General features: G+C 47.3%; 2 protein-coding genes across 4 annotated transcripts; one reads left to right on the top strand and one right to left on the bottom strand.

The window, feature by feature from the left end:
- Nucleotides 1-530: 530 nt before the first annotated feature.
- LOC146764941 (RNA polymerase II elongation factor ELL2-like) lies at nt 531-15,624 on the bottom strand. 3 transcript variants are annotated; one of them, XM_085563107.1, is made up of 7 exons: nt 13,024-15,624; nt 11,576-11,642; nt 9,922-10,026; nt 8,904-9,157; nt 6,981-7,049; nt 6,810-6,900; nt 531-3,012 (listed from the first exon to the last, which is right to left on the bottom strand). In XM_085563107.1, exons 4-6 carry the CDS (start codon nt 9,087-9,089, stop codon nt 6,838-6,840), a joined length of 318 nt encoding a protein of 105 aa, XP_085419233.1. In that variant the 5' UTR covers nt 9,090-9,157; nt 9,922-10,026; nt 11,576-11,642; nt 13,024-15,624; the 3' UTR covers nt 531-3,012; nt 6,810-6,837. The 3 variants fall into 3 exon arrangements, with proteins under 3 accessions (XP_085419233.1, XP_085419234.1, XP_085419235.1); XM_085563108.1 differs by lacking the exons at nt 9,922-10,026; nt 11,576-11,642; nt 13,024-15,624 and having other exon boundaries at nt 8,904-9,172; XM_085563109.1 differs by lacking the exons at nt 531-3,012; nt 9,922-10,026; nt 11,576-11,642; nt 13,024-15,624 and having other exon boundaries at nt 6,729-6,900; nt 8,904-9,172.
- LOC144246959 (uncharacterized) lies at nt 13,655-19,147 on the top strand. Its single transcript, XM_085563111.1, is given in 5 exon segments — nt 13,655-13,677; nt 16,241-16,351; nt 16,453-16,582; nt 17,856-18,234; nt 18,237-19,147. Coding segments are annotated over 5 exon segments (1,422 nt in total). The 3' UTR covers nt 19,016-19,147.
- Nucleotides 19,148-23,339: the final 4,192 nt, after the last annotated feature.

The raw sequence follows: 23,339 nt of genomic DNA, 5'->3' as shown, positions 1-23,339 counted from the left end.
TGGCTCTCTCCTGGGGCTGCCCTTTGTGATGCAATGGCCCATGGCTCTCTCCTGGGGTTGCTCCTTGTGATGCAATGGCCCATGGTTCTCTCCTCACTGCCCTGCTGTCCTTGCCACGCCCCTGGCAGCACAGCCAGAGCCAGCAGTGACACCTGCAGCCATTGCCCACTGTAGAGGGATCCCTCTTCTGAAGCCAAGGTTTTCTCTGGCAGGGAATGGCACTGGAACTGCTGCAAAATACCTGCACCCCAATAAAGCCACTGGTGTGAGAAGTGCCTTCTGGCCAGGCTGAGGCAGTGCTGCTGTGGGTTTTGCTGCCCTTGCAGGTGCCAGTGGGGCAGAGCGGTACCAGCTGCCTGGTGAGCTGGGGCCAGCTGGGACTCACTTTTACAAATGGATGTGGGGCTTTAGATAAGCCCCTGCCCCTTGCCCAGGTCTCTGGCAGCAGGCAGGAAGTTTATTGAGGTGGCCAGCACCCCAAAACCCACTCTGGTTCACAAGTTTTTTAAGAATAGCTGACTCAGTCAGTTAGAGAATGAATTCTTTCTTTAATAGACACAAAACTAACAGACATAAGGCTTAAAACAAACTAATACTACTCAGGAAAAAAGACAAAAAGAGACTACTAGTAGGTATATACAGCATTGAGTTAAAGGTACCATTCATTTCACAGCAAGGGAAGAAATAATATAACTTAGGATCCAAAGTATCTTACTGTCGGAGTCCAGGACATCCCTCTGGCTGCCCTGGATGTCTCGAGACCCTGGCAGGGGGCTCGGAGACCCTGGCAAGAAGTCAAAAACACCTGTGGCTTTGATTTTACTTTCTGGGAGAGGCTGCCAACACTGTATGAGGAATTACAAGCCAAAAGGGTTTGAGTAGTGTAATAGGTGAATTGACACAGGGTGAAAAACTAGAAGTTTACTGGTTTTAGTATGTAATTCTGACCAAAGTGATGCCTTGTAAAGGCTGCCCTAGAACAGAGGCTAGACTGAGTTAATGAATAAAGTAGGGATTTATGAAAAGGCCTCAATGGATACACCCTGAGCAGTACAAGACTCCAGCCATGTCTACAGCCCAGGTGAACCCAAGATGGTCACAAAATGCACAACTGCTCACGGGGTCTCTCACTTTGATCACTTCTGCTCCATTTGCATATTGGAGTCAATTGTTCAATTCTAGCTTTAGACCATGAAGTCCCATCCTGCTTGTTTTTCTCTCTTCAACCCACGTTGTTTGTGCCCTTGGGCCTGAGATTTGGATGATTTGTCCTTGGTCCCCAGCTAGAGAAGGAATTGTTTTGTCTCTCTGCTCTGTACAGAGGGCTCACCATCCCCTAATACGAAGCCCAGACCCACACACTAAAGCAGCCCGGAATGTGAAAAATAGAAAAGTTAAAACCCGAGGCATCATTGGAATGCTTCACAATGTTTTTATGCAATGAATCTTCCTAAAAACTAATGTAACTCAGGGCACCCATTGCCTTCATGGACATCCATGCTGTGGCTGGGCTCAGTGAAGAGTCCCTGAAAGCAGAACCGACTGGGTTCCTCTCACTGAACACTGCTCTTCCCATCACCAGGATAACTCCCACTTGTGAGAGTCTGAAGGACTTCCCAGCCCCGGTGTGGTGCTACAAGGCTGACTTAGGAGGCTTTGTCCTGCTGCAGAGATTTCTTGGCTTTTGCTAATAAATCTTTATTCTAGTGCACCAATAGAAATACTTTGCACTATATGGCACTTCCCACATGGAGATTCCAAGGCAACTTAATGTACTGCTTAGCCCAGACAAGAGAGTCACCACTCAGATGGGAAACCTGAAGCTTTTGTCACTCAGCTGTCCTCCCAAAGTGCCTGGAAATGAATGGCAGCATCAAAGTAGCCTTAGAGCAGATTTAGGGCTCCAGCTGTGAACTCCCTGCTAACAGCAGGTAAAGCCCCAGCTGGGCAGGTGCTCTCTGCAGTACCATTGTTATCTTCCCTTACCACAGGTGATGCCTTAGCATTTCAGCTTTTATATTTTCCATCTATTTCTAACCCTGCAGTTCTTTAGTGTAGAACTCCAAACTCCATACAGAGTGTGAGCTGCTGCTTTCCCATTTTGGGCAGACACAGCAATTCCTCTCCAGACCCGGCAGTCAAGGACACCTCACTGCCGCAGGCCCCCAGAGATGGAAACAAAAGTGAGCTGGGGGGAGCAAACTTGGGGTAAATGACTTCATTACCTGAAGCTGGAATTGGAAGAGGAACCCTCAATATGCAAATGGCCCAAATTTATAAAAGTGTGAAAACCTGTGAGCCGTGGTTCATTTTTGGGTGCAGCCCTGGGGGGGCTTCATCTGCCCTAAATGTACCTGAAGGCCGTTCAATAAATAGAAAGGCTTTTTTATTGCCTTAATTTTGTCTGGCTTCTGTTTTCAGGTAGCCCAAAAAGGTGTCTTAGATGCCAAAAAGGCATCAGAGGTACCAAAGATACTGCATTCTGGCAAGTCAGAAAGTCAGATTTAATTTGTTTCCAGCTGTGATTTTAACTGGCAGCTTCTGCAAATGAAGGAGCAGTGAGAGCAGCTCATCAGCACATGGATCAGTGTCTCTGCGCATGCACTTGCCAGGAGCCCAGCAGCCTTCTTGTCTTTACAAGCAGTGTTTTCTTTGACCAGACATTCACTGTCCCCTTTGAGCTGACAGTGGTTGAGGTCCAATGCTACTTGAAGGGAAAATAAATGGAAATATATGACCCTTAATTAAAAGAACATTTTAAAAAGGAAGGTAGACTTTCAGTGATTCATAACAAGAATTGAGAGAGGGGAGAGGTCACCCTGAGAAATTTAAGGAGACTTAAGCAGGATTTAATTTGTACAAAAGGATCTGCAGTGCACCTTGAGGCTACAGAACTATCAATCATGTTGTTTCAGGGCTCATTTATCACCGCAGTTTCCCCCAGGATTTGGCAAAGGAGGTAGAAGTCTTCCAGCTGTTTCGTGCAGCAAAGTGTCATTGATAAGTGCAAGCCTACAAAGGAAACAATAAAATATCAATTATAAGTGAGACAGTTGCAAGGAAGCTGCCTAGAATCAGGTTTCCTCTGGCTTGCAGTGCAGTCTAGATAGTGTCTTCTTGCTCACTGGTGACACAGATTCCTGCATACTGGGAGATTCCTGCATATTGGAGATTCCTGTGTATTTGGAGCAGTTCTCCCGGGTGAAAATAGGTGACCCAGGCTTCACAGTCACTTACTCTCAGTAGCAGGTGCACAGGAGTGAGCAAGGCCAGGGAAAGGTGCTTCAAGTTTGACGTGGTGGAACGTTGGCTCTGGGGCACGTCCTGTGCCAGTCTGATTTTTTGGAGGCGGCAGCCCACTCAGGGCCCTGGACAGGCCCCTGACCAAGAACGCCGGCCCTTTTCCCTGGAAAACAAAGCTCGCAACCCCAGGTTCCTGGTGTCAGGTTGCCAGGTGAGCTTGGGACTGTCAGGGCAGAGCAAGTTCAAGGTGGTGGCAGGTTGGGGGACCTGGGACACATCCTGCGCTGTTTGGATTTTTTGGAGGTGGCCACCCACTTAGGGCCACAGGCCCCTGAACACAAACAGCGGCCATTTGCTCTGTCAAACAAAGATCGCCACCCCAGGTTGCTGATTTCAGTTTGCAGGGAGCACTTGGGACTGTCAGGGCAGTAGACATTTGAGTTGGTGGCAGGCTTGGTCTGGGAGACATCCTGCACCGTTCCAAATTTTAGGCGGTGGCCACCCACTCAGGGCCACAGGCCCCTGATGCAGAATCCGCAGCGCACACAAATGAGAACTGGGATTTCAGGGGGTGGCAGGAGAAACTAAATCCATCTGCTCACTTCCCTTTCCTGCCATGGCCACGCTGATGCAATTCAAAGAATTGCTCCTGCTCAGGAAGCTCTCAGATGATAGGAGCAAAAGCCACGTGTTTCTGAGGTGCTAGCTGCCAGTGTCTCAGATTTTCCTTCCCAGTTCTAAGGGGTTTTGACTGATTTTTCCATTTCAACACTTTCTGTGCATCCCTGTGAGTTAATAGGCCCTCACAACCCTCTCCCTCAAAGCCTTGAGATACTGCCAAAGCAGAACTGGTTCATGCTCTTTTCTCCTGGTGATTTTACAATCTTATGCAGACTCTGAAAGCAAGCTCATGCTGTAGACAAAAGATTGACCTGGGTAGCACAGGGCACTTTCTGGGTGTGTGTCTTTGTCTGCTTTTCACGGCCTTTGGGTGAGCACGGTGAGGCCGAGGCCTGGGGCCCTCAAGATGGCGCCGGGCAGCCCCGGGGGCAGCGGCGAGGGGCGGCACCGAGGGGGGCACAGGGTGCATTTCCCCGAGCCATGGGAGAAGCGAGCAGCAGGGAAAGGCGCCCTGGGGAGAAGGGCAGGCACAAGGGCCCGGCTCTCTGCAGGGCGGGCAGCCACTCGCCAAGTGCTGCTCCTGGAGCCACAGGCAGGGCCGTGTCTCCTCCCCGCCCTGACACTGCACCTGCAGGGCCGCGTCCGGCTCTTCCCAGCACGGACAGCAAGGACGTGGACACGCTGCAGCCGCTGCTGAGGAGGGACAGCGAGATGTGCAAGGGCTGCAGCACCTCTCCTGCAAGGAAAGGCTGACACAGCTGACTAATTGATTCCAATTAGTTTTGCTGTGAAAAAGCAGCGTTTCTGACCTGGCAATGGTTGAACACACACCTTTCTTACCTAAAACAGCCTGTCATACAAGGAGGTGCTGCAGCTCAATATGTTCTCTATTTCATTCCTACTTTCTCACCTGAGTATTCAGCAAGTCCTCCTCCAATTCTGTAGCTAAATGGCTTTGGGAGTGTTGCAGCATTTTTGAGAGAAAGAGGACATAGATGAGGTTTGAGCAACCCAGCCAGACTAGGCCTGATAAGCGGCCTTGATGGGGCCTCGAACCCTTTGATGCAGTTAGAATTCAGTAATGGCACAGTTAGAAATTATGTTAAGGTACCTACAAAGTAATCACCTATTGGAGCATGAATTAGAGTAGAGCTGCAGTGTGAAAAGTTTAGACACCTTAAGGAAAAGGTAAACAATGCTAGTGTGCCAATCAGAGTGTCTTTGTAACTGTCAACTATGTAGAAGCTTATATAAAATACTATCTTATCTCGAATAAGGGCAGAATGTTTGATTAACCACATTGGTTCAGATCTGCATTTGTCCTGTCCAGTTTCCTGTTTTCCTGAGATTCCCTGGCTTTTCAGGAGAAAGACATTCCCTTCAGCACCTCTATTAAAGGCTTCCCCAAAATGAGGAGCTCAGGTTGGTTTTATCTTGCTCCCTATTTCTGCTTAGACACACCAGGCACACACTCAACTCTTGCTGTCACACAGCCACACGATTCACTAAAGCGGCCCCAAGAAGCGGTCGGTGCGGTGCTGATCACAGCGTGTCCAGTGCAGAGATGATAACAACAGAGAGAAGCCCCAGTCTGGCTGCAGGTCTCATTCCTGCTGCTCTCCAGAGGAAACCCTGGATCACAGCCTCTTCCCTACCAAGCACACACTGCTCCCACCATCAGCAGCTCAGAGCAGGACTGCCAGACACAGCTCAGTGCCAGCCTGCTGACAGAAGTGCTGTAGGCATGGAGGTAGGACATAAGAGGATGCTGGGCCCTGCAGCACTTCCTGCTCTGGCTGGGAAAAGAGCTAGGGAAACCAGGGCTGTTTAAAGAGAATTCTTTAAGGTATAGAAAATATACCTTTCATGCAGTGTTTTCCAAGATTCTTTCAAAATTTTTCCTTGCCCTCTTGTATTGGCCATTGTCCAAGATTAAAAAAAAAAAAAAACGTTTTCCTATTTACCATCTGAGTAGGAGTTGCCTTGGGGCAGTTTTCCTTATCTGCTGTTAATAGCCCCATCAATGCCTTGCCCCATGACTCAGAGATAACACTGTCCAGGAGCAGGTGATAAAGGACACACCTCGTGACTCATAATGACCCATTGTGAGATGCTCTGCCCAGCAAGGAGGAGCTAGGCATTCCCACCTGGATAAAACTGGGGACTTCTTGACAGAAGGGCAGCCTTTTCACAGGTTCTCCGAGAAGACACAGCAACTACATCTGCCATCCCAAGAAGACTGCAGCTACTCCAATTTGGACTGCTACCAGCACGCTGGCCAGGTTGTATTCTGATTTTGTCAGTAGTCTTTCCCTTTGTATTATTGCATGTATTTTTTGTCCTTTTCCCTTTTTCCCAATAAATTGTATTTCTGACTTAGAGTCTCTCACTGGTTTTACTTTCAAACCAGAACAGCCATCTCTTGCTTTTAAGCCTGACAAGTCCAAGGTATTCCCTAATGATTCTGAGTCCCCTCCTCACACATAGGATAGCCTGAATCAAAATGGGAGCCTAAATGCTGCTTAGGACAGAAAACCAAGTTTCCTACAAATGCCTCAGTACTGGAATTTATCCTTATGCTAGACTTCCCTAAGATTTCTCTTCAAACAGTGGCACTGGCATTACCATGCATGATTTAGGTACTAGAGCTGCCCTATCATCAAGAAACCTACAAAGACACAGCTAGACATCAAAACCATGTCCACATCTTGTCCTCAGCAGAGTTTCCTATGCACCATGACAAACAAATCATGGGTGCAAGCTTGTTGCAGGCTTTGACATTGTAACCATCTTGAAAAGTATACAGGAATCCCATTAGAAGTACACACTTCAGGTTTATATGATGTACAGACAACACTACTGCTTCATATCACAGCTTGGACACCAAGAGCAAGTGGGATAAAACATCATATGTGGTAGAGAATGTTGAAAAATTCACAAAATACCTGAGCAGTTCTCGGGGGTGTATTTCTATCAGAAGGTCCCAGAGACAGTGACTGGCTGGTGCTGGTGGCATTTGGAGATGGAGCTGTTTTTCTGTAAGGATGGTCCAGCATTTCAGGTTACAAGGCAAAAATATCAACAGTCGTTGTTCTTTACTCACAGCAAAAACAGACCTTCATTTCCCAGAGGGTTTTTTTGCAATGGTTGTTGAAAGAATTCTCATTTGCATCCAGGTTGGCTACCTATGGGCAGACATTTAAAACATCAATATTCATTACACCTAAAGGCAGACTACAGATGTAAAACTGGTAGTACAAAGCAAAAGGAAAGCAGAAAAGAAAGTCATGCACAAGTTTTCCAGGACTCTTGTTTGATGCAAAGAACAAAGCAGCTGTCATGCAAGAGGCAACAATATTAAACAGGTGTGGTCCATTTGGGCTGTAGAAATTTGGATGTAAGTAAATGCCAAACTGCTGCAAGCATGGAGGAAATGGACGCTATGAAAAGCTCTCCCTGCACCAGGGATCCTGGTTTTTTGGTCTTTAACGCAGCTTTGAGAATCAAGGTACACTATGCCAGAACTCTCAGTCTTCACCATTTGAAATATATGGAGAGACCAGGTTTTTCCTTTCTGTTGTCCTTTTCTTTTGAGGAAGACATGAAGAACATTATCTCCATGAGCAAGTCCATATTTTTCCAGCCTCAGGAGGACACCTGCTGCCCTCTTTATTTCACCCAGCTACATTGCCATGGCGGAACACAGCCTGGACCTGTAACGGGGCACGTTTTCATCATCCATGAAGCACCACAGGATGTTCGCATTTGTCTCTGCAAACAGAACTGCTTTTCTCTCTCAAGTGTCTGCTCAGAGGAAACTACAGCTTCCTATGGAACACTTATAGGAGATAACCTACGTAGAGCTACACTTCAACAGCTTAAAAGGAACAAAGATACCCAGAATCAGGAATTCACTTTTTAAAAGCAGAACTAAGGCTGTGTTGGAAGAGAAGGAAGGTTGTGAATAGAAGAGATCAGCAAGTTCTCCCTACTGGTTTTTCATGTACAGCAAAAAACAACACCACCTCCCTATGAAGTTAAGAGAAATGTGAATAACAGTTTTCAGGATGTAGTGCTGTTCACGCAGCCCTTTCAGAATGCAAACCACTATCTCCAGGCAGTTCACACTGCAAACAAGAAAATACTCCTTCAAAATCTCCTTAAACATTAACAAGAACAAACAGAAAGGAGAAATTTTTTTCATCTCTTACCCTCTAAGGAGCTGAGCTTTGAAATCTTATCATTACCTTTTTCCGTAGCAAAATAGGAAATATTGCTACTTGATATATTAATCCTTTCATAATTCAGCAACAGCCTACATTGAGTGGAATATTGAAAAAGGAAGGAAACAGCCACTGCATCCTTCAGTCCATGTGAATTGTATGAATGGCTGTAATAAAGAAACACCAGTGGCACTAAAAGGACAACTGGAAAACTATGAGAAATAAGTGCCAAGGAAGTCAAAGGCTCAATCCACACAACAGCAAAGAAACTCTGTGTTCCAAGTTGGGCCACCATCTTTATCATGTAGGATTTGCCTGGAACACCCTTCCCTGGAAGGCAATCCCCACAGAGCCCAGTAGAAGGAAATACCATTGAGAGGCCACCAAGTCCCTTCCAATGAAATACTGCCCCATGCAGCCACCAAAATTCTCTCCTCTGAAACTTGTCCCGGGGCATTTTAAGGACCTCAGCTAAGTGTTTCACCCAGTTGAGAGTTTCACTCTGTGAAGTTACTTCATTAAGCAATTTACCAGTGCAAGGAAAAGAGAGAGGATTAAAATAAGGCATGAGAGGCACCAACATTACAACGAATTTATCATTGCCAGCTATTCTAGAAAAACCACAACAAGGCCTCCAAAGTTTTGAAGATATCTTTCTTTTTGTCACATGGACTTGCAGTAGGTTGGAGACTGGGTAAAGCTGATGGAAAAATGCAAACAAAGAGCATTTCCTAAGCTTCTCATTAGTTACTAATTGAAACCCTGAAGTAAGACTGCAAAAAGTTAGCATTGCTGGCAGCAGCTGCAGGATCTCACCTCCTGAAGGATCTTTCCAAGGGACTCCTTGTCCTGTTCCACAAGTCCCTCTCTCTCTAAGCAGGCTAGTAGCTCTGACTTCTTGTAATTCTTCAGAGCCAGTAAATGAATCACCCTGTCTCTGATGGGTCGCTGAGAAATAGTACTGAAAAGTCTCCGGATGTATTTTGCAGGGTTCATGGGCATCGTTCTCTTCCTCTCAAGCACAAGATCTGGAGAGCTGTGTGGGGCTCTCCTGAGCTCCGGTATTTTCACTTCAGTAAAGAAAAAACAGAAAACGAATTGTCAAATGGGGAGTGGGAGGAAGCAAGGTAGTTGATGCAAAAGGATGTACTGAGACTGTTGAAACTCTATTTGTTCAGAACTTATAGATCGGTACGAATCCAGACAGTAAAGCATTAGGAAGAAAAAAACAGTCATTAAAAATACTTTGTGAAGGAGTGATACTGGAGGGGAGGTATTGATGAAAAACTCTTTCTATGCATGGTGGTTTTCATATGATTTCTCCAGTTTGTAAGCTCAAGCACTAAGCTATGTCAAGAATGATATGGACAGGGGGATTAAATGCTTCTTTGGCAAGTTTGACAACAGCAGAGGCCTGGGATGCCATCCAGAGGGACATGGAGAACCTTGGCAAGTAGGGCCCCGGGAACCTCATCAGATTCAACAAGGTCAAGTGCAAAGTGCTGCATCTTTGGGGTTGGGACATGCCCTATCCCAGCTGGGCATGGATGCTGGGGTGGGATGAGGAGCCTGGGATGAAGGTGGGGAGGACTTGGGGGTGCTGAAGGATGAGAGGCTGGGCATGAGCTGGCAACGTGTGCTGGCAGCCCAGAAAGGGAACCGTGTCCTGGGCTGCATCCGGTGAAGCGTGGCCAGCAGGTCAAGGGAGAGGATATGACACAGCAAGCACTGTTTTGAAGCCAGGAACTCGTGCTTAGTGGCTGATGGAGACTTGATGCATATTGGTGATAAATCCGGGAGCTTTGTCTCTTCCATCCCACACACGGAGACTGACCTTTCTTGACACGCTCCTTCAGTCTTTCAATGTAGGTCAAGTTTTTAATGCCTTTCTCCACTTCCCGTTCCTTGGACCATGCCTCTGTGATATTTGTCTGCAAACCTAATTGCACAAACATCACACACTTCAATTATTTAGAACACTGTAAACATGCCAGTTGTCGAGTGAAGACACTGCTAATGTTTTGAGAAGTTCAATCCAATGTGGATAGAGAAACTTCCCACAGCATTCAAACAAAACACCTCCTAAAACCATACCCCTGAATGACTTCTAAAGAAAATTACCTGAAGCCATAAGCAAGCATTAAGATGAAAATTAGGTAAGAGTTCTTCACCCAGAGGGTGATCAGGCATTGGGACAGGCTCCCCAGAGGACTGCTCATGGTACCAAGTCCACTAGAGCTCAGAAGACATTTGGACAAGTTCCACAGGCACCTGGTGGGATTCTTGGGGACAGAGCTGCACTTGCATATCCTTGTAGATCCCTTCCAAGTCTGATTCTGATTCTCTGATTCTGTGACAAAGCCCAGTCCCTAACTGGTACAGCATAGAGCATGTTGCAAAGGCACCCTGTACCCTAGCAGCAACCAGACCTGTCTCACCTGAGTTTCTCTGTGCCAGCCTAAAGCCAAAGCGGCACCAAGTTCCACAATTGTCTCATTTCTGCCAGTCCTCACACCCCAGTTACTGAATGCTAAATATTCCCTTAGGATCTGTGTAGACCACCACCAAGAATCACACAAATCATCATTCACATGAGAAACAGAATGTCCCCAGTGAGAAATGTGCAGTTTAGTTTTGTCTCTGCAAAATGCCACCATGGCACTAGTTTAAAATGCTCTGCAGTAGGCTAAGGCAGAGCAAGAGCTGCACTTGCAGTGGCAGGGAAGTCCCTGCAGGCAGGTGACTGCAGCCACAGCCAGGTGAGAGTCTGCTTTTCTCAGGGCAGCTGGCTGTACCTGGCTCAGCTCACTGCTGCAGGCAGCACCACTGAGTGCCTGTAAGGGGAATGTGCACCTCGAGTCTGCCTGGAGCCAGGCTCCTAGGGGAAACAGCATAGAGAACAGATTAATAACAAATGACATCACCTAAGCACCTTGTGCTTTGTGGGAAATGATGGAATCCGTGGGGAAGATGACATCAATATCTTTCTTTCAATTTCCTTGAAAAGAACCCAACACAGTGTTGCAGCAAGACTCACTTATTTACGACCAAGAGAAAAAATTAAATCAAGCAAAGTTTCTCACGCTGACCTTATGAAATTCTCTATGCAACTGTCTCAAGGTTGCATCAGTTTTCCCAATTAAATTTAAAGGATAATGACAGTGCCTAGATACTCCAAAAGCAAAACCTTAGCTACCAAGGCAGTGAATTTAGGTGCATGGAGTAGTCCAAACCTTGACCTCAATGCTCCAAGTTGCATCCCATCAACCAGTATGCAAACAAGGAAGGACTAGCAGGTTTTCTCAGGGGAAAACAAACCAGTGGCTAAATGCAGTGACAAGAGACTGCAAGGTTGACCTGAGGGCATACCACCTCCAGTCGAGATCTCTGAACAGAAGAGATCCCCTGTCCCAAGAATATGCTGCAAAAATTAATTACCAAGTTGAAAATCTTGCAGACATTGAGCAAAATGTGAAAGGTAATCATACCTCCAGCTGGGTTATACAAGTTGACATTCTGCGCACTTCCATTGTGCGATGCCTCGCTGGCATTTGGCTAAAAGGAAAAAGATATTTTCTGTGAAAACTTCAGCCTTCTCTTCATCACTGCTGATTAACTAGGCCTTTTGTTTTAAACAAGAGCTGTGTTTGCAAAGGTTTGCTGTCACATCACTAGAAAGGGCTGCTTTGACACAGTTCTCCCTCTGCAAGCAGCCGGCTACAAAACTGCCCTGAGAGAGCAACCCTCACTTGGGCTCTGACGCAGCCAAGCATTCAAGTAGCAAGTCATCCTTTCCCAATTGCTGGAATTTATAGGCACAGGTTTCCCTTGAAATCAAGCGCCTGAGTACAACTGAACTGGCCACTGTTCAGCTAACAATCCAGGTGAGAGTGGTTCACAAAAATAAAAGAATTTTGGGCACAACCTGATGCTGGGATTTATTTGGTACTAAGGAAGCACATCTTGGAGTCAGCTCCAAGAAGAATTTCATCTGCATAAGGTGAATTTTCACTCTCAACAGGCATGAAAACCCTTTCTCTTGTCCTCAGCTCTAGATGCAATTCTTTGCAGCTGTGAAATGGAAGCAGTTTATCCGAGGTTAATTAGATATAACAAAATTTGGATTGCTTGCCTGATCTCATAACTTAATACAGAATGTTTGACATTCTGCGGGAGGTTAAAAATCGCTTAAATGTTCATCAGACTAAGTTCATTTTTTAATGAAAACAACTACTACCATGCAACTGCTTCATTCTGTAGGCAAAATTGTCTGAGATAAAATCTAAAAAGCTATGATAAATGGACTGAAAGATGTGAATTAATTACCATGAGAAGGGAGACATCAATACCAAAGAGAAGATAGAATATTACTTAATTGAAGAAACTATGTAATTTAGAACCAATGAAGATTAATTGGTTTTTTTGCTAAAAATGCTAAAATGTCTTTGTTTGGAAAAGCTTTGAAAATGGTGTGCATGTGGCTGGAGTTCTCCACTATGCATCACAGCTGAGAATAAATACTAAATACTAATACGAAAAAATACTCTTAGAGAGTTTCCTTTATCCTGACATGTTTGGTGAGTGCAGTGCAAATATGGAACAATGAGAAATGCATGCATTTTGACCAAGAGCCATGCCCAGAGCATGAATTTCCTGAGTGTCCCAGCACTGAGAACATCTGACTTTCACTGGCACCTCCTCAGTGCAATCCCTGAGCAACACATCCATCAGAGAACTTCCCCCTTCCACTGGCACCTCTTCCGTGTCATCCCTGCGAGTGGCTTCCCCCGGGCAGCTGCCTCAAAGGGGCCCTTGGAGCACCAGTGGGGCCCCAGCCCGGCCCAACAGGTCCCGCGGGGTCAGCAGCACTGACACCAACACCACGGCCAAGCCCCCACCCGCTGGCAGCCCGCAGAGCCCGACACCTGCCCCTCACCTCTTGGTCCTGGCACCTCTGGGTCACCCTGATGGGCACGGCAGTGCTGTCGGGGCCCTGCGGGACGCAGTGCAGACCGGGGCCCTGTGGAACGCTCTGGATCGTGCCCAGGCCCACAGCTCCGCCATCCTGCTCTGCCTCGACTGCTCTGGCTCCCACACAGCCACTGGTCCTGCTGAAGAATCTTCAAAATGCAAAATATTTGTTAGGAAAATGTGTTCTTTGCTGTTTGTCCTCTGTGGCTTTCAAGGCCCATCAACAGGAAGGGAGATTATTCCCATGAAACAAGAGGTAGCCAATGAGTGATGGCCAGGCCTTTGAAAGGCAGGTTACTTCTTGGCTGAATTGCCTTGTTGAGGTGTAGGGCTTGACAGGCTTCAGCTGCCTCAGACACCGGGGAGGTGAGCAAGGCTTGGGAAGAAGGATGTACCACTGATGGTGGGAACAAAGAATGCAGAATTTAGGGGCACAAGGACATTTGGCAGAACCCCCAAGGAAAGGAACAAACTGATAAAGCCAATGCAGAAACTGCGCTGAATCACCTCCTGTGAGGTAAAAGGCCATTCCAACAGGGCAGACCTTGGCCTTGCGCTCAAGAAACCATTGACATAAAAGAAGGGAGAGACTGAGCATGCAGACTAATGAACATGAGAAGTGAGAGGATCATTACCCAACAGCTGACAGAATACTAATTATGAAGAGAACTAGGGAACTTGCAGTCAATGAACACTAATTCCTTTCTTTGCTAAAATGTAGAAATACTAAGACACTCTACTTCTTGTGGTGCTCCCAGCACATACACAGTCACTCAAATATCATCTCTTTGACAAAACCCGCCGACCTTTCCTCATCCCAGTCTCCTAAAAGGAAACAAGCCAGCAGCATGCCCAGACCCCATGTGCTCTGCAGGAGGAGCTGACATGGAAAGGCTCATGCTGGCCCTGAGCACAATTATAGGCTGATAATTGTGCTGACTGCAGCTGGCCACTGAAGTTACTGACACATGTAGATAAACATTTTATACTCAGTTTATGATGGTTTTATTATGGTTTTCCCCCTACCCAAGATTATTCCTGATTTAAGTCAGCTGGCACCAAACCTAAGTGTTGTCCAGTCATTACAGGGAGAGAGAATAAGAGCATGTAATTGAGAATGTGTTGAATATTACCATCCAAAGCACATTTTCAATGACATCTTGTATTTGTTTTCAAGACCATGTCTGTATCTACCCACGTCTGATCTCCTGGCTGCCCCACTCACAAGGACAGTGCAGTCTGGGGAAAGAAAGGAAGGAAGCAATTTGTCAAACACCAGAGCCCACATCTGTGTCCCTTTTTGGGAATGACTTGATGGTGTTGATGATGGATCCCCAGTTATGAACTATTGGAAAAGCATGGGTATGATCCATGAAAGGAATCCATGGAGGTGTTACACTGGACACCAGAATGTCCAGCAGCCTTTCTATATATTTTAAAGGTTATTGGTGACAACACCTGCTCTGGAGTTACCAGATTTGACAGACCCCTTTGCATTGTTCATACATGAGTGCCTTTGCCTTGCACAGTAACTCCATCTTTAGCTCAAAGAATGGGAATGAAGGAAGTAACCCTGTGGTATTTTGAGCCTATTTCTCAAAAAACAGCCAAACAATGTACTACATGGATGGCCAATGCACCTCAGAGCAGGAGCCACCATAGTCCTGATTGATAGAATATACTTGAAAAGAAATGGGCAAAAAAGTGAAAGTTGATGTGCCACACATGGTTATGTCTTCTGTATAACAAAAAAAATTCACTGGTTATCACTGAGCAGAATCTGAAAGTAACAGGTGGTACTCCTGGAACAAAAGACCTTGAGACCCAGGCCCCTCAAGCACATTCTTTGTCCTTGCTGCACATGTGCCTAGAGTGACATGTGCGTCTGCCAGTTCAGAATGTGCAGAACTGGACCTAAGTGCTACTTCTGTTCAAAGTTTTCTGGAGGCAAAAAGGGAGCTGGGACAGGGGCAGAAGGGGGAGTGTCCATAAGGAATAGGTTGTCCTGAAGTCCCTTTTGCCAGGTAGATGTCATGGGGGGCTCTCAATCAGAGGAAGAGCCAGGACCTGCAGGGCAGATCCCGTGTCCTGGATCTGGCCAGGACAGGGGTAATTTTTGCAGCAGCCAGGAGGAGCACGGCCAGGACCTTGGGGTAACTGGATATCACCTGCCATGTGGCAGGGGGAAATGGAAGGGGTTAGTTCTTCCTCTGCTGGTGTGCTGTAAATCGTGGGGTGTGCCCAGTTCTGTATGGTGAACAATCACGTGTGACTCGTTCACCTCTTGTACACTCTCCTTTTAGTGTTGTTATTACCATTTGTGGAGTTTTTTCACTGCTATTTCTAGCAAATTGTTCTTATCTCAACCTGTGATCTTTACCTACTTGTGCTCTTCTCTCCTCCTGCTACAGGAAAAGTGGTGGGGAAGTCAGTGAGTGGCACATGGTCTGAGCTGTATCAGTGTGAGCTCAAAACTGGGGAATACCATTCCTACACTGCAACAATGTGGAAAAATCAATTTCCTAAGTTACTTTCCTTGTCTAGTCCTACAGGAGAATTAGCCTGCTGAAAAGCAACTGCTGTAATTGAACTGAAAGCCTGCTAGGTAATTCTTGTTTTAAAGTAGAGAAATAATAAAATTACGCAGAAAGTAAAAATTAAATATTGGTAAATAGTCTTTATAATAACAGTTTAAAATTAATGATGGGAGAAACTCCTGTGATGTTTTTTCCAGTCCCACAGTGACAAAGAATTCTATAAAGCAAATTACAACTGAATATTTTCAGCCTCTAAAATAAGTTAAGCAAAATAGTAGAAAGAGTTACATCTGAGTTGCATTTCCAAAGCAATGGTTGACTTTAATGCTTAAGGCTAAAGAAAGGGAAATGAGAGAATCTGTGTGTTGAAAAAAAACCCACCCATAATGGAGCTGTGCAAATGCATTCTGTTCTTCCCTGAAATGGAAATTCTCATATTCAAAATATCATTGAAACTTGAGGCCATAATTTCAAGTGATTTAATGGCAATCAGCTGTGTTAAATCATTAAAGAGAGCATTACTGATCTGGCTTCACAGGTGTCTGAATGAATGACGAACAGAAAATCCATACCTTCTGAAGACCCTCACTCATTTCCCTGCCGATTGCCACGAGCAGGATTTCCCTTCCCCCTCTGCAATTCCAGCTTGGAGAAGGCAACAGTGCAGGTGCAGCCGCTGCACCGTTATGTTGGCTGTTCCAACGAGGCCCGGCAAGAACTTGGCAAGGGAGTTGGCAAGGACTTGGCGAAGACCCAGTGTGGACCCAGCACAGGGCGGCCTACTGCAATTCCTGCTTCACTCTCCACCTTTAAGCCGAATGAACTGTTGGGGTGACTCTGGTGGTCTCTCACTGAAGACCCCTCATCTGCCTCGCTACCACCGTGACAGACAGAGATCAAGAACCCTCTCCCCCAAGGACTGAGACTGAGACCCCAACCACAAACAGTTTGGGGGGGGGAGAGAATGACCTGACCTGTTCTTCTCCAGTAACTTCAATGGACTTATTCTTTATTGTGTTTGCTCAGCCTGGATGATTTTCTGTAGATACACCTGTTCCCCCCACAGCAATTTCAATAGACTCTCATTGTTCTGCCTGTTCCCCCCTTTTCCCTCTGTGGACTATAACTGTACCCCTGGGTTAGGTAGGACTTTGGAGAATCTCCCCAACACAACAAGACGGATCCCCATTGTCCGGACCAGTGAGGACTCCGCCTGTGTTGGTAGCTATTCCCATCCCCCCTTCTCTCTCTCTATCCTTTTTATTTCTTTTCTGACCCCACTATTGCATTTATTGTTTGGCCCCTAATAAATGTGCATTTGTTGTGATTAAACTGCTGTTTGTCTTTTGCACTTTGGGATCGGCTAACGAACCATCACGACACCCCGCTATAAGCGGATCGTGACATTAAAATTGGCGTCACTGACAGGATTTCTGTCCAGACAGAAGGGTGCAGGTTCTGCGTAGTCTGTAACAGGGGAAGGATGTTTCTTGCCAGCCGCACCTAGCCTGCCAGTCCAAAAGACTGAGCATGGTCTAGAGAGCAAGGGGTAAGATTCCAATTTCCCGCAGACTGCACATTGCCGGTGAAAAAGCACCCACACTGTCTTCAGAAATTGCAAAAGATCTCTTGGTGCAAAAGGCAGGACACTGTTGTTTTATGTGTGTGTTTGGGCTGTCTGGGAAGGAAGAGACGACTTGAAGAAACTAAGCAGAGCCTCCTAGGCAGGTTTTGTCTCTTCACCCACCCAGGGAAGCGAAGGGCGACATAGCAAAGGCTGTGTGCTTTGTGTAACTTAAGTTTGTACCTCCCTGCTGTGGTTTTGGTCCCTTCACAAAATGAGTGATAACCTTAATGATAAGGGTAAAGTTGAATTTTATGCTTTACTAGCTAAATACAATGCCAAACCTTCTCCGGGAGGAGAAGAATGGGCACAAAGTAATTGGTTTAATTTGGATAATGTGGTTGATAGAATATGTTCTTTACAACATGATACAAAATTTAAACTGGGCCGAAATAAATCCATCTTAGGCTCAGTTTTGGGAGCTTGTCTTACGGCAGCTGTAGAAACTCGCTTCCAGCGAAGAGGTGAGCAAGAAACAATAATAGACTCCCTTCAAAATTTGGTTGAAATTTTACAAAAACAATTACATGAAGAAAGGAATGAAAAACATTCATTGAGAAATGAGAACTATGCATTAAGAGCTGCCTTAAAAGAGGAACATGTTAACAAATCATCTAATGCTGATTCCTCTATGAGGAAAAGGAAACTCCTCACATTAACCAAATTTATCCTCACAAAGAACTTGAGGCAGTAAATAATTGTGGGGAACATTGCTGCTCTCACTTAAGACACTTAATTAAAACAGAATATAACTATCTCAGTGATGATGATCTTGAACCCCACATCACAACCAAACACATACCATACACTGCCACCGAATTGGCTAAGCTTAAAAAAGAATATGGACGCCTCCCATATGAATCAGAAACAGAGTATGTTTTCCGGGTGTCCCTCACTGGTGGCGATCAAATTAAACTAACTGAACAAGAAGCCAGTGGGTACTGGGGACATGGTGTCTTCTTAACAACAGGAGATAAACGTGACTCATGGTCCCTGACACAGTGCATGGCTTTTTGGGCGGGGGAACAAACCCCTTGGAAAGGGGAGATCCTATAGCTATTATTAGCACCCCCAACCAACTCCTAGAAAGTGTACACAAAGCCGCTTGTCTACAAATGATTCATGAAAAGAAATTAATTCCTGGCTTTGAATCCCCCATGCAATTACCTGTGAAGCCTGAACTAATGACTCCTTTAATTTGTGGGCTTCCAGAAACACTAAAACCTACTGCCATAGCCTTACAGAAAACTATCATGACATTAAGCCCTGCAGAAAGACTAGACAGATTTCTTGGTAACCCCACTGATCGCACTGGATCTACTGATCCTGGCTTTACTCCATCCTATTCTCCATTCCAAGCTGTAAATTCACAAGCCAGTTCACCTGGCAGTAATCATAAAATTTGGACATGGGGTGAAGTTGCAGAGGATTTGATCAATTATTGTAGAAAATATGGACCTGTAAAAACCCCGGAAGAGAAACCAGAAAAATCAGAGAAAACAAAAGGGATTCGGTCCATTGGGACTCCTTACAGTAAAAATCCAGAAAAGGGAAAACAGAACCCTAACCGCCAGTATTGGTGGTCACTGGGAGTCCAAAAGGGGGTCCCCAGAGAAGTGATGGATGGTCTGCCCCTTGATAAATTACAGAAAATAATGACTAATTGGCGCTATCGAAAATCAAATCCATCCATTCAACCCAGTACACACCCTAGTGCACCCACTCTTCCTCAGAACATGGGCAGCGAACCAACTCTCCCTCAGCCTCTCCTTCCTCTCCCAAACACGGGTAAGTAACAACTTTCTCACCGTCCCTCCTGCAAAACAGGAGCAGTGGACAAAAACTAACCATATCACAGCTTTCCTCTCAGAACTCAGGCTGTGACCCAAAATTAACATTCTCCCAGTTTCTCTCAAAATCCAGGCAGTGAGTCATCTCTTTCTCAGCCTTTTCCTCAAAATCCGAGCAGTGATTCCCGTGATTTCAGAGATGCTGAGAAAAGGTACGCTACCTGGGAGAAGGGATTGTTTGTGGTCAGCCTGGCTCTCATTGAAGTGGAAAGATTTGCACTACAACTACCAATTGTATTGAGAAGCCCTTTCAATGATATTAAGACAGTCACTACTGGGACCCTCCCTCCTGACGGGGTGGCCCAGAGGGCCTCAGTAAGAAAGTGGTATGCTCAGATTGAACATTACTGTCACTTTTGCTCAATAACAGACGGAGTTGTGAAAAATTTGGCAATACAAGAAACTGAGAGCTTGGATAGCAGCCAGGACACACCTGCCTCTGTAATCAAAATGGCCCCTCCTTTTTCCCCCAAACAATCGGCAAGTTCTTGGTTCACTGAACTAATTAATACTGAGGGAGAAGGCAGTGCTCCGGTTGGGGAGCTGATAGCTGTTTGGAGTGCTTTTCAACGTAAGGTACAGAACACCTCTCTTGTCTCTATCTACACTGACTCCTATGCTGTGCACCAAATGATCCTGATAATCCAGCACATTACCCTGGCCAAGCTGTTCTGGTGGATATCCCTTACTACAGGGCTGGTACCACTTGTGCTAAAACCCCCTTGGAATGAATGTGCATGGAAAGCCTCTGGTACTCTAGGGAAAGAGCATTGGATAAATACATGCTGGATAATTCCATCATTCTAACCTTTTCTGCTTCTCGCTGGCAGGAGTCTGTTGTGTTTACTTTTACAGAAGAACTCCGAGGGATATGAAGACCACCTAATCCATGATAAAACTGGTAATACTTTCCTGCATCCTACCACAACCCCAGAGCCAGAAATCAGCTGAGTGTTTGTGGCCTGAAATAATTGTGGTAGCATGCAGAAAAAGTGAAAAGATCTCTTTAAGCACAAAAAGGTTTGTACGCACCAAAGCGTACAGGATTGTTGACACAATTTAACACTAACACAAACTGCAGAAATAGTTTGTCTTTGGGGCAAAGATACTGAAGGACTTTCTTTTAAATCTAAAATAAATGTTATAACCCAAACTACTACAGTTCATACCACCACCACCACTCAAACCCAACCACCAGTTACGCTTACCCCAAAAATTTCTAACCCCTCTAAAACACGGATGCCAAGAGACATAACTGGTGTTGTGGGAACAGGATTGGGAATTCTAAATAGTATTAATTCAGAAGTATTATTAAATAAATTAACTGCTACAACTAAAGATTTGACCCAGTTACAACAACCACTGCAATCGTCCTTATCGGCCTTGGAAACGCATCAGTGGTTGCTAACAAACATATTACCAAATTGGGAAAAGGTAAATATGAATGACCATGAATTCAAAGGCAGCAGCGGGCTGAGCTCGCCGCCCGCCCTGCCGAGCCCCATCATCCTCTTCCTTCTCCTTCTCTCCCTCCTCCTCCTTCTCTCCCTCCTCCTCCTCCTCCTTCCCCTCCTCCTCCTCCTCCTTCTCTCCCTCCTCCTCCTCCTTCTCTCCCTCCTCCTCCTCCTCCTCCTTCCCCTCCTCCTCCTCCTCCTTCCCCTCCTCCTCCTCCTCCTTCCCCTCCTCCTCCTCCTCCTTCCCCTCCTCCGTGCCCGCCGCCGGCCCCGCCGCTCCCCGGGGCGCCGTCCGAGAGCCGCGTGGCTGCGAAGCCGCTGCCGCAGCCGCCGCGCCCCAGCAGCGAACCCACTCGGTACCGCTCCTGCCGGGCCTCCTGCGCCTTCCCTGCGGGCGGGACGCGGCTGTCAGCGCTCGGCCCGGGGGCAGGAGCGGCCCCCGAGCGCCCCTCAAGCGCCCCGGGCCGGCCATCCCCAGGCCTTCGGTCTCGGGAACGGGGCACGGGAGGCTCGGGGCCGGCGGCCGCGCTGCCGAGCGGCGGAGCTCGGGCCGGGGAAGCCGCAGCGGGGGCGGCGGGCGCGGCCGTGCCGCGTGTGTCCTCCGCGGGGCCCGGGAGGCGCCGGGGCCGGAGCCGGGCTCGGGCCAGGCGGAGCCGAAGGGCGGCGATGCCGGCCCAGCCCCAGGCACTGATGCCCGCCCGGCAGCGCCGCCGCCAGCACGGCCAGAGCCGGGCGGAGGCGAGACCGCGGCGGGGCGGGCGGGGACGGGGACGGGGCAGCCCCGCCCGGGGCCGGGGGCGGGCCGGGGGCATGGCCCGGCCCGGCATGGGGGAGAAGGAGGCGGGGAGAGGAGAGGGACACCGGGTAAGGACACCGAGAGGAAGGTGTCCGACAGCGGGGGAGAGGGGGAAAGACGGGAAAGAGGAAGAAGACAAAGAGTGTTGTAGAGTCTCTGCTTTTGCTGCCGCTGCTGCCGCCGCTGCTGCCGCCGCTGCTGCCTCTGCAGCTGAAGCACCGAGGCCGTTTGTCCGCGTGTCCGTTCCCCGCTCGCCCCACGAGCCCCACGGCCGAGCCCCGCGCACTCCGGGGACAGCCCCTTCGTCTGTCCAAACACGGGAACTTTGCAGTGTGGAGCCCAGATCCAGAGTCCTGACTCCTGCACACTGGCAGGGGAATGCCCTCGGTCGCTGCTCTGCATTGTCCTTGCTGAGGCTCAAACACTCCTGGGGCACATTCCCTTGGTGTAGGATTCATACCTGACCCAAGCACTGCACTTATGTCTCCAGCGTTGCTTTCTACTGAAAACAGGGGAAGGAAAACTTTGTGTAGCTCATGGTATTTTAGAGTGTCTATACCTTCCTAAGTGACCCATCTTAGAGGTGAGATCCATTTGGAATTCATGGCATGGAGAAGTCGTGCAACATGGAAGAGGGGAGCATAGAAATTAATAGAGGAAAACATCTTGGATTTTTCTTTCATTTTCATTTCACTTCTGCAAAGCTGTTTCACTTTTCCAGGAATCTTCTCCTGTCTGCTCTTGTCAAGAACCTCTCATGGAGAACAAGGTTGAGCTTCTGTCCCAAGATTTGTCACCTACTGCAGCTTCTCTTGGCTTTCCACACTGCCCTGTGTGTGCAGCACAACTTTTGCAGCAAAGAAGGCCAAATGTTTGGACAACTTGACATGTCCTTTCTTTTCCTGGGGTGCTGGGGAGACTTGCCACTGGTGAAGTGGCACAATTGTGACTGTTTGTCCTGGTTTAGGGCAAATGTTGTGAGGAAACCTCCAAAAGGAGTCCATCTACAAATCAAGTTCAAGCGGCCCCTCACGCTACTATTTCAGGAGAAGATTCCGTGGAGAAAAGTGAAAAAAAACCCCAGTTTATTTAAAAAGTAACATATTCACAAACATGAATAATATGAAATAAACCCCCTTGCAGTTCTGAAGAGATGGCAATTCAGTAAGTCCTTTTTGTGGGTTGTAGTTGGCTCACTCGGTCTCTTCTCAGTCCCTCTGGCACTGGAATGCAGGGTCCCAGACCTCGGTGGGCCACAGGTGTGAGCTGCCGGTGTTTTTCTGGATTTTCAGTCCAGAACAGGGTTAAAAAGTTCCAAGAAAAAGGAAAGCCACAGTCCGAGGAACTTCTCTGCCTCAGCTAGCTAAAAACCAAATTGCTAGACCTGGGCTGTGAAGACACCAAGAAGTTTCCAAATCTGGGCGGTGGTGGTGCCAGCAAACACCAAACCTGGGTGGTGTCAGAAGTGGAAATTTCCGGGTTTTGGGTTTCTGTGCCAGCAAATTACTGAACTTTGGTTGTTCCGGCACCAGAAAATTTCCTGATCTGGGCACTGGTGGTCCCCGCAAAAAGCAGATCTGGATGGTGCTGGAGCCATAACCCAGAATGTTCCAAATGTTGGCTTTCTGTGCCAGCAAATCACTGGACTTGGGATGTGCTGGCACCAAGAGTTTTTCAGATCTGGGTGCTGGCGGTGCCAGCAAACACCAGAATTGGGTCGTGTTCATGGCAGCAACAGAAATCTGCTAGATTTGGGCACAGCCAGCACCAGGAAATTTCCAAATCCGGGTACTGGTGCAGCAAACACAAGATGTGGGCAAGGCTAGAACTCGAGCCAGGAAGTTGCCAGGTTTTGGATTTCTGTGCCAGCAAATTGGTGCACATGGGCTGTGCCAGAAGTGTGCAGCCCAGAGAGTGGAGACCCGCAGGACTGAGCCCAGAGAGGGGAACACCCTGGCGAGGGGGAAATCCTGGAGCTCCCCACAGCCTGGAGCAGAGTCAGGGGAAAGGGGAGCGCTGG

The sequence above is a fragment of the Lonchura striata genome, chromosome 30 (assembly GCF_050655825.1).
Source record: "Lonchura striata isolate lonStrDom1 chromosome 30, ASM5065582v1, whole genome shotgun sequence".
Lineage (NCBI taxonomy): Eukaryota > Metazoa > Chordata > Aves > Passeriformes > Estrildidae > Lonchura > Lonchura striata.
The sequence above is the reverse complement of the archived record's forward strand: the minus strand, read 5'-3'. Positions and strand labels throughout refer to the sequence as shown.